Source organism: Musca vetustissima, unplaced genomic scaffold, assembly GCF_032173495.1.
Source record: "Musca vetustissima isolate MV318-11 ecotype Yass unplaced genomic scaffold, APGP_CSIRO_Mvet_v1 utg12302, whole genome shotgun sequence".
NCBI classification, from domain to species: Eukaryota; Metazoa; Arthropoda; class Insecta; order Diptera; family Muscidae; genus Musca; species Musca vetustissima.
In genome coordinates this window covers 164,533-176,042 of record NW_026880463.1, presented here as the reverse complement: position 1 = coordinate 176,042, position 11,510 = coordinate 164,533, and the positions used below count along the sequence as shown (strand labels likewise).

The window sequence follows — 11,510 nt, the reverse complement described above, 5'->3', positions numbered from 1 at the left end:
AAACTTACTTAAAAATTATTAACAATTTTTCTTATAATATGTTCTGTTTCATGTTTAGTTTCTTAATTTTGTTTTGTTCTTATATATCTTGTGTTTTTTGTTTTGTTTTTAATTTTGTATATAAAGTTGTTGTTGTTGCTTGGTTATTTTTTGTTTGTTTTTGGTTGTAGTTTATTTCTATATTTTCTTGGAATTCTTCCGTTCTGTGTTTTTCTTTGGGTTGTGGTTATTTGGTTGGTTGGTTTTCTTCTTCGTCGGCGTCGTCGTCAGCGACTTCCTTTTGACATTTTACACTGGACATGTTATTACATCGTATTCAAACATTAACGAAACGGCAACAAAAACAAAATATAACAAAAACATTGTAAAACCTAAACCTTTGTTCATGCGCCAACGGAAGCAGGCAATTGACATAACGACAAACAGCAACATCATAAACAATATCGTTATGGAACACACCATGCCCACCGAGTTCACCTCAACGGGTGCGTCATATATAATGCCATAGAGTAGCCAAGGAATAGGTAAACTGGAAGTAAAGAAAGAGAAGGAAAGACGAAAAATAATTATTTATATTATATCAAATTTTATTTTTGTTTGCAAAATATTTTAAACATTGAGGGTCATTTATAAATAAAGCCTGATATATCTTAATATTTTTAAGAAGAAGAACGAACATAAATATTACCAATAGGCCACCGGAATTATTCTTGAAATCGATGTAAAACGGTTAAATTTTTTTTTCAAAAATTAGAAAATTTGATCGGATTATAGTTAACAAATATTTTTTTAAATTCCAAAACGAGGAGATGCAAGTTTGAAAACGGTTCCGGAGAATGTTAGTGTCATTATGAAGATCCCAGCACTAAAATCTACCAAGGAAGTGCGAATTTCTTGCGAACTTCAATTGCACCAAAAGTCATGGAATCCTCTATGAGGACCAAACTAGCACTCAGCACCTGTCTTCAAAAATACGGACGAGAAAAATTCGATCGCATTTTACTCCCAAAAAATAAATTCGTATCAAAGCAATTATTCTATGACAGAAAATTACTTACCACCTTTGCTGACAATGAAAAGAGGATATCCCCTATGAAGATTTCCGTTCAGCCAGCAGAAGAATAAATAGTCGCAGAAACTCCACAAAATTGAATTTTTATCATACAAAATGTAATAATATTGGTCTAGGAGAATGTAAGGCTTAAAGGCATCATCTCTAGACACCCTTTCTATTATGGACTTTATTTATGAACATTGGATGACCTAGTAAGTGATGGGAATTTTTAATTTCACTGTGTTATAAATGAAGAAGTTCTAAATAGCTTCAAAGAAGCTACGTAGAACGGCATTGGTACCGATGTAATTGACCTCAGGTTTGCACGAATACTTATCCCTCGAATACTTATCCTACATAACTTCGTCGTTTTCTTCATTCTTCGACTACTTCTACCAATCTACTTCTATCCAATCGTTTACACTGGAACTCTGATATCTAAACCTATGGTAGTTGTTGAGAAGTTTACTGAATATATGGTAGATCGCGTCTGACTTTATTAAAAATATAAATTCACTTAAGTGCTAGACTGTTATAGAAATCTTATTCTGTGCACTTGTCACTAGAACTACTTACTTGTCCTTTGCTGAGTGCATTATTAGTTGGGTATTGCCTTTATTATTGATGCACTCCAGCAACGCAAATAAGCATTATCACTTACACCCACTTATCTATGGAAGTATATTTATGTTAGACACTTAAATATTTTATGATCTACACTGTGTAAATTGTGTTCATATTTTTATGAACAGTAGTAAAAAAGGAAGTCCCACAAGGATATAGGTCCGCTCTACTTCTCCTTATTCGCGAACGATCAGATGATGTGCAAGTATTTTCGAGTAGCCTCATAAGGCTGACGTCAGAGTGCGCGCGAGAAGCGATGCTATGATATGCCGCTAGTCGACGCTATAAACGTCTGTGTGTGTTTTCTTATGGCTACCGCAAAATCTGTCAGAGTGGAGCAATGCTTCAAGCGAGACGAAACGAATGGAAGCGATAAAGCGTGTTGTGCAACGGTTTATAGCAAGAACTCGCTTTGTTTTGAGTTTCTTTGTTTATTATTTTAATTTACCGGAAAAAAGGGAAATCGATGCAAAAACAATTGTTAATTTCGTGAATTTTCTTTTAAAAATTACGATGCAAATATTTTGGGAATGAAAAATGTTTCGTCTGAATCCTTCTTGAGTCAATAAACACCAGTTTACACTGAAATAGGCGATGTAAACAAACAATGATCTCGCCCCTTTATGCGAGTGGGCTAAATTGAATGACCTGTTGTTGAATCCGCTTAAATCAAAATGCTTAATTTTCATGAAAACAAAATCACTACAACATATTGATGTGTGATTATATTTGTAATACTGTTCTGTCATTTATAAGACTATTCTCTTGATTTACTGGAAAAATATAAAATGAATATGTAAATAGAAATAAAAGTTTCTACTCATGCGTCGAACTTTTGAAATTTACGATTATAAACGAAGAAAGGTCAAAACATTATTTAAAAATCCGAAAAAATTCACGTAGATGTGCCTGGCAGATATTATTTAAATATCCCTTTTTTATAATTCCCTTTTAAAAAGTGGAATATTCTTATATATGATACAAGTAGACAGGAAGATAATAGTTATATAAATGTTAAAGCACTTCGTGAGCGTTGCAGGAATGGATTCATCCGAAATGAATGATCAAAGTTAATAATTTGACTCCCTGTTTAGATATTATATCCGACTCATGATCGGAGTCCATCAACTTATTGATCTTAAGCTTTCAACATATGCTAAACGAATGAGAGTGTTTTTATTGAAATTTGGTTTTGATTAAGTACAACACATGATCCAATAATAAGGTCGTCCGATAAGGCCAGATGATTTCACCCGAGCTGTCAAAATGCTTTCAATTTTGACTAAATTGTGTAAAAACGTAAACAAAATATTTGACTGTATGGGGGATTTTACTCCAAAATTGTCGATAACGATTGCTTCTGACACGACCTGTTTATTGGATTATGGTACAACACATGAGATTCTTATCTAGTATGAGTTGTATAAAAAGGTATTAATATCAATGATGTAATTTTTGGCACAAATCACATGGAACTGGAAAATGCCCTGACAAACAGCCGAAGATGCAAGGTAATCTTGAAGGACGGTTAAATGCGCATTTTCAACGAATTCCTAATGTAATGGATACTTACAACTAACGTCGCATTTTACAAAAACAAGTTTACGAATTTCAGTCCGAAGTGGTGCCATCTCTAGATAAAGCAGTATCAGAAACTAAGGTAGTTAACCACACAGGTTGAGGTTACTGTGAATAAATCTGTTAAGAAACATGACCCGCATGGAAAATAAAGCCAGCGAACCTAGGAGACTAGAAAATTAATTGTTTGGTCCGTGGAAATATGAATCCAACGAGAAGGCGGAGAAATCCTAAAAAAGCCACGTTGAACAGCTAAATGGATATGGTGTGGTCAATATGAAAATAAAAATTTGGACCAAGGTGGCGACCAGTCCGGACATGAAAATGAGACCGGAGGCCAAAGGTTTGACCTGGAAGCCGAGGATAACAATTGAGAATGGTTCAGCCTGGAATGCAATGTCGACAGACACAGGTGGTGGTGCCGATAATGGAATCTAGTTCGAGACATGCTGACCAAACCGATTATTCGGAAGTTCTAACCGTAAACAGCCAGCTACCAGTAATACGACATTTTCTGAGGCACCGTTTTACATATTTTAAATTTCTTAGCTATATATTTCAAACTAAGAGGCTGTAATTTTGCATTTGTGTATTAGAGAGTGTAATTTTTAATTTTTATCACACAATGTCGGATGAAGAAAGAACATTAAGATTTGGTGAAAAATTAATTGTTTATTTATTAAAGAACAATTTAGAGCAGTTTCTGTTTCGATTTTCTGTTATATAATTGGGTTTCGGTTTCAAAGCCATACACTCATAATGTGTCACCAGTTATAACCTTTTTGAGAACAAATTGATTGCACAACAACCAAATGATTGCACAACAACCAAATGAGGGACGCGACAAGCAGTAGGCTCCATGTCAGATGTGCTTTTCCTTAAGGAAGCGATATTGGTCCTGTTTTATTCAAAATATTTAATAATGATCTAAAAAACATTCCTTTTATGGGGAAACTCTTTATGTTTGCAGACGATTTTGCTCCATTTTAGAACTATAACAATCGCCACACGTATCAAAAAATTGCCCTATTTCTATTTTTATATGGACGGTACCATGGCACAATGAATAGGTAGTCCATTCAGAGCAGCTGATGTCTTCATTAACTGTCAAAGTGCGTAATTTCTACTTGAATTCGATGCAATGCTGCCAACTTTTTGAAATATTATGAGGAAAAATTTGACAGATGGTCGAGACAAAAACAAATGTTTTTGTTTTGATACATCACCTTATTATTGCATCATGGACGGTACATTGATTGAGGAATCGGAATCTGTTGTAGTACGTTTACATTTAACCGGATTTCGTTAACACAATGGGATTCAATTGTCAATTCCTTTGCATGTATGTCAAATAAATCCTCATAAAGTAGGTTAACTCGGTAAATTTCTAATGTATATGCCGTTTTAAATATCAAGGGTTATGATTTAGTAAGAATTTATCTTGGATAACCATATTCAAAACAGTTAATCCATTCAGGAATTTAAATTCCTAACAAGTTTAGGCATAATTATAATACAAGCGCAAAACTATTGATACCATTCCCTAGTTCATTCACATCTAACATATCATTCTACTATTTACGGATACAAGATGACACAGTGTCTTAAACATTTGTAGGTATCAGGTGTTTTTCGAACACATACATTAGATCTATACAGAGATTACGCTAAAAACATTTTGCCACTTACAGGTCTTTATAAATATCAAGTATTTCTATACGTACTTAAATCCCTTCAAGGAATAAGTTCTCAAGTTCTTAATTTTCAAAGAAATGTATATTTGATTGGGAGAATACCAAGACAAGCCGCAAGCTTAAATGTTGTGAGATGTCGTCTTGAAACTACATTACAGCGAATATCTTATTGTGGACCAAATATTAAAGAAAAAAGTCGATCTTGGAAAATGACTTTGCCATTTCCTCAAAGACCAAGAGTCGACTTTTTGACTTTCAATACAAGAAGTCGATTAGTCGAAAGTAGACTTATAATTTCTTTATTTATTTGCATTGTATAATTATTATTTATTGTAAATAATGATAGTTGCCTTTTTAGCCTTATGTTCTAAAATGTAAACCTTTGTAAATAAATAACAAAATCGAACAGCACATTTTGTCCAAAACTAAGTGACATTTAAAAATGGATAATGTTACTAACATATATAACAGACATGTGTACTAACATAACAGTCCTACCTAAATTTCGACTAGCTCGCTCGACATTATTCACCACAAAAGTTAAACACATGTATTTATATGAATGTTATAGTACGTTCACATTGTACCGGATTATGTCAACCCAGTGGGTTTTAATTGTGTATTCCATTACATATTTGTCAATAAATCCTTATAAAGTAGGTTAACCCTTCAAAAAGTTATAATGTACATGTCTTTTTACCGAAATATGTCGACGTACGAATTTTCAAAGTTGAAAAAATTCAACTATGACAGAACGTAGATTTGTTTTTTTTTTCTTTTGTTGAAAATAGAAACAAAAGATATATAGTCTGTTCCAGTACTTTTTTAACCCTTTCAGTGTCAAAAAAATTTTTGTCTGAATAAAAATCTAAAATGTTGTACTTAAAATCGTATGAAGGCACAGAGTTTAGAAAAAAAGTAATTATTATTTTAACCCCCGGGCAGTTTTGTCTGTTTTTCAGCAAAAACAAAGACATCAATTGTAACTGTACATAGGATAACCGAAAATTTGCAAAGGAAGAGAGTAATTTTAAATGTCGAATATATTCGGCAAAAACACTGAAAGGGTTAATAGTAAATCTAGTAAAAGGGAAACATTTCAAAATTGCTCTCAGAGTACAAAATAATTTGAACGCAAATCTAGTAAATGTGCCAAAATTAGATGGCAATACTTCAAAATCAACATAACAGCCAATCAGAAGTAGGCATTCCTGTTTACCATTTTTACTCGGCCAAATTTCTCGAGTAAAAAGTTTACATATTTTTTCAATGTAAATGTGATATATTTGATTGTATATTTTTTTAATTTTGTTTCGCGAGTTTGTATAGTTCGCTAAGAGATATGGATTCGACGTATTTGGGTAAAATGGCGGTACAAAACATTTTGTCATAGTGGGGAAGTTGAATATTTTTTTTTCGCCTCGTTGGAATTTAGTAGACTTGGGTCGTTCATGAATGACCTAGTTCAATTGAACGAGTGAACGACATAGTTCAGTTTTTTATTATTGTCGTTCACTGAACGATTTTGTGTACCAAACTCAACGGTCTCTGAACGACGTTGCTCACTGAACGCCATAGACAACTATCGCCATAGACAACCATGGAGCTGGAAACCACGGAAAAGAGGCAAAGGTGTCCAGAGCAATACAAATGTGCTGCCGAATATAAGTTATGAATAGGAGTTATGACATCGGAAAACAACCATTAATAAAGTGGAGAAAATAGATTTACAAGTCCTTCGAATGATTGTGAAAAGTAATTATTCTTTACGGTTGGTTGAACTGTCAGAACTTAATTGGAATACGCTGTCATGTCAATTGAACTGAGTAATCATTTGAACGATATAAGCAACTGAACGAGGTGAACGACCTAGTTCACTTTTAAAAAATGATTTAGTTCGTTCGATCACTGAACTGAACGAGATTGCCCAAGACTAGAATTTAGGTAACGCTGTAACATATAAAAATGCAAAAATCTTACACGAAACGGCGTTTTCAAAACACTTTGAACAGAAATTGAATTTGGCAGTTCTTCTTGCCAATCGTCAGCATCATAGCATAACTATACAAGGTAGTCTCATTTGAGAAAATGATAATGGCAACCCATCTTAATATGGAATTCATATTTCAATTTCAAATAAAATAAAAAATAAATTCCATAAAATATTACGCATGGCGATTGGCAAATTTTCAACAAATGAAAAAATATTTTTTCTAAAGCTCAACATTGTTCTCAGGGTTTAACTAAGAATGTTGCAATTTATATTTATAGGTTTTATAGGCAGGGAACTTAAAAATATTAATAAATATAAATGATGCACAATTTTTTGCCACTGGACATAAGATTTGCGTACATTTCGAAGGAAGATATTTTCGTTTAAATTTTGAAAGCTGAAAGTTGTCAAAAGCAAATTTATGAAAAAAATTGGAAACATATGATTGCATTAGACTACCATGTATAATTATGCCATGATCAGCATGCTCTAAATATTTCGAACAGATTTTTGAATTATTTTGTGATTTTGTAGTTCTGGTATTTTAAGATAAGAGTCTAAAATCCCACACGCAACGCTAATTATATAGTTTTTGTTATTGTTAAGATTTAATGACGCATATGATGGGGAATAATCTCCACAGATCAAAATTCTATTATTAGAACAAAGAGTTTATTGATAAGTATTTTGTGTTTGAGATTAGGCTAAGCAAGATTAGTTTAAGTAGCTCCTAAGGAAAAATGTTTGAGAATAAAATTTTTATTAGACCAAACAGCAACCAAAGTGAAAGATTGGCTGTTTTTTCTAATTACAATTTAGCGGCTGCATAAAAAATCGCACGTTTTTATCTTATTATTTTATTTACTAGTTTAATGAAAATTGTATTCTAATTAATTAACTTTACCATATAAGATTAGATTCCGTCACGTGCTAATCCGATTTTTTTTTCTAATTTTTCAATTCAATTAAAGTTTACTCTTCACTTGTATACTTCTTTACACTCTTCGACTTCGTAATAAAAAATAAGTTTTTTTGTTTTGAAATTGGCCACGTTATTGTGTAGACTATAAGTCAACACTTTTGCCACGTCCATGAAATGCAATTTCTTTAATTTATTTAGAGATTGCATTCCTCACAAGTGGTGGATAATGGGGGGAGATTAACGTTAAGGAACTGCTGCTTGCGGTTAGAATTTGTGGTTGGTTACTGCTGATGGCAGGATTGGTGAAAATAACAAAACATGAAATGCAAAAGAAACTAAAATTTCGCCAAACAAATCCTTTCTTTTTTTCGGGGGTAGGCAGGGGGGGGGGGGAAAACTCATTCAATGCAATTTGATTGTTTTCTAGTGGCAAGGAAAACAACAACAACAAAATCATCAAAACATCTACCACAGCAAAACCCCTGTACCCCAACTGACATTAGTCATGCTGGCCATATAAAAGGTTTCCATTATTTCCCGGTTAGTTTTCTACTTTTGTTTGTTTATTTGTTTTTCACTTTGCTCCTGCCTGTGACCGAATTGATGTTGTCCTTTTTTCACTATTGCTGCTGCTGCTGGTTTTGTTGCTGTTGTCCCTGGTATATGGATATGTCATGGTTCTTGCTAATGTTGTTGTAGCTACCAGCTATTATTGATGTATGCTTCGACAAAGCCAAAAATATTGTTTTGTTGCTGTTGTCAAAGACAACCAAATGAATCGAACAATACAATTTATGCTGCATTTTCTATTTGACTGCATTCGACATTCGATATGTACATACGTACATAGTGTGTATGTCGGTATGGTTGTATATAGCAAGGCAATGGCGTCCGTTACTATTCGATTCGATTTCATTCAATTTGTTTTGATTCCGTTTCCATGTTTCATGTATGGCAATGCATGAACGAACATGATATTGTATTGTGTTGTTGGTGGTTTTGTAACATTTTGTTGTTGTTGTGTTTTTTTAAATGGAATTATAACGTGTTATTTCAAGGACTTGTAAAAAGGGTTTTAAAATATCTGTTGGCCGTTATATACTCTCTCCATTCTCCTCTCATATTTCTCCCTCTGCAACGTGTTCAAGGATAATTAAACACAAACATTTTTGGCATCTAACCTAAGAGTGGATTTTGGAACCAAAATTTAATTTCTTTTTTCATATAATTAATTGTAACTATTTATAGAACAGTAGAAATAGAAATAATTATTAAGGTATATAAAATAGCTTCCAATTATTTATTTTCTTTTTAAATAAGATACTCAGTATATTAAGTTATAATACTTAAATGTATACATATATCCTCGATCAAACTAAGCATTTTAAGTCGACAGTCTACTATTTAAATCGGTATAGAGTCCGTTATATTTAAGAGAGTGGTTTGAAATTTAGCACATACATTGCTACTACTCAATAAGGGGTTTTTTATCGGCATTGTAAACATCAACCACTTATAAGTGAAATTTAACCACCTTCCGGCTTGAACAAAATAAAAGAGGCAATATAACAACTAAAAACTAGTAAGAAAAGTTCGACTATATGATACCGTTCACCACTTTTGGGTACATTCAAGAGATGCGAATACATATGAACAATACCCTGTAGATAGAATAGACATAGCATGTTTGGGGGACCATTGAAATGGAATCGGACGAAATTAACTGTGTGTAATACATAGATATTTGAACTAAATTAAAACAACACACACATGTCATATTAAATTTGATGAAAATTTGTCAATCCTTTGTATGTCATCGAGACAAAATATGCATGGTGCTCTGTATAAATGGATGTATTTGAGCAACCGCATGCTGCAGCAAACGCGCTATCCAAAATGTATCTCAACACAAAATCCAATACACATTTTTGTAGGTTCCATTTGGTGCACTAATTATGCACTAAAATTTCAACAAAAAATATTTAAACAAAAAATATCGTGCAAATAGAACAGGATCTATGGTGCACCATTTACATAAAATGGGACTAAAGTATATATGTGGGGTATTTTAAAATATGAACCTATTTCAAGAAAACTTCACGGATATCAACCTGTAGTGGATCAAATTTGATGGTTTGACCAATAGAAATAGAAATTTAGATACTCCAACTCTACACTAAATCATCCAGCCATCATTTATTTGCACACCAGGGTTTTTTTAGAAATCCTATAGCGTGACGTAAAATTACTATATGATTTAATTTAAATGTTCTGGCTTCATCTTGACTTTAATTGGTATAATGTTGTAAATTGGGTTTCATGTCTTCATATTTCTCTCTCCATTCACTACTTTTATACAAACGTATGTGGGTTGAGTGGTAATTATTTCTATGATTTATGCATTTGTCAATTGTTTATTTTTTTTCTTCTGTCAATATATAAAACAGAAACAACAACAGAAGCATATTAAATCTTATAGAGCATTTTTTCCAACTAAGCCTGAAGACCTATATTATATAATAGGCTCGACAAATGGACTATTGTTGTTTTCACATTTTGCAATAAGGAAGAGGATAATACAACTAACATAACCTAAGAGAGAGAGAGAGAGAGAGAGAGGGGGGGGGGAAGCCATTACTGTTGCATACACATACATATGTATGTGTGTATATGTGCGGAGAAGATCATAAACAATTGTTACAATTAAAAATTCATAGACATGGATATTAGGATGGTACGAAATTTATGTTTTTTTTATACCCTTCACCACACTGTGGTACAGTGTATTATGTCTTTGTGCATATGTTTGTAACAGGCAAAAGGAAACGAGATAGATACATGGTTCCGTTTGAGAATATGCATAGAATCACTTTCTGAGTCGATTTATGCATATCCGTCCGTCCGTATGTAGATGTTAAATTGTAAACAAAGTACAGGTCGCATTTATAATCCGATTTGGATGAAATTTGGCTCAAGTCACTTATTTGGCCCAAGGACGAACCCTATTGAAATTGGGAAAATCGATTCAGATTTAGATATAGCTCCCATATATATTTTCGTCCGATTTAAGGTAAATGGGGACATTCGATTTGGATGAAATTTGGCACAGAGTATTGAATTAGGTCCAGAATGATGTGTGCCAAGTTTCCAGAATGATGTGTGCCAAGTTTTGAGATAATCGGTTCAGATTTAGATATAGCTCCCATATATAGTTTCGTCCGATTTAAGGTAAATGGTGCACCAAGGTCCAAATATATCATTCGATTTGCATGAAATTTGGCATAGAGTACTGAATTAGGCGCAGAATGATGTGTGCCAAGTTTTGAGAAAATCGGTTCAGATTTAGATATAGCTCCCATATATATTCTCGTCCGATTTTAGGTAAAATGTGCACCAGAGTCCTTATATATCTTTCGATTTGCACGAAATTTGGCATATCGTTCTGAAAGAAGTATGGAATGATGTGTGTTTAGTTTCCTGAAAATCGGCCCAGATTTAATTATAGCTCCCGTATATATTTTCGTCCGATTTAAGGTAAATGGGGCACCAAAGTTCCTATATACCTTTCGATTTGCATGAAATTTGACACAGCGTACTGAATTAAGTCTAGAATGATGTGTGCTAAGTTTCGCGAAAATCGGCCCA

General features: G+C 33.2%; 1 protein-coding gene across 1 annotated transcript in view; it reads right to left on the bottom strand.

Moving 5' to 3' along the window:
* Positions 1-283: 283 nt before the first annotated feature.
* Positions 284-11,510, bottom strand: part of LOC133326083 (sodium/potassium/calcium exchanger Nckx30C) — a 151,073-nt gene continuing 139,846 nt past the window's right edge. The window contains exon 8 of the mRNA XM_061534759.1: positions 284-529. Within this exon, the coding sequence (XP_061390743.1) occupies positions 289-529 (241 nt within the window). The 3' untranslated portion in view covers positions 284-288. The remainder of the gene's footprint in view (positions 530-11,510) is intronic.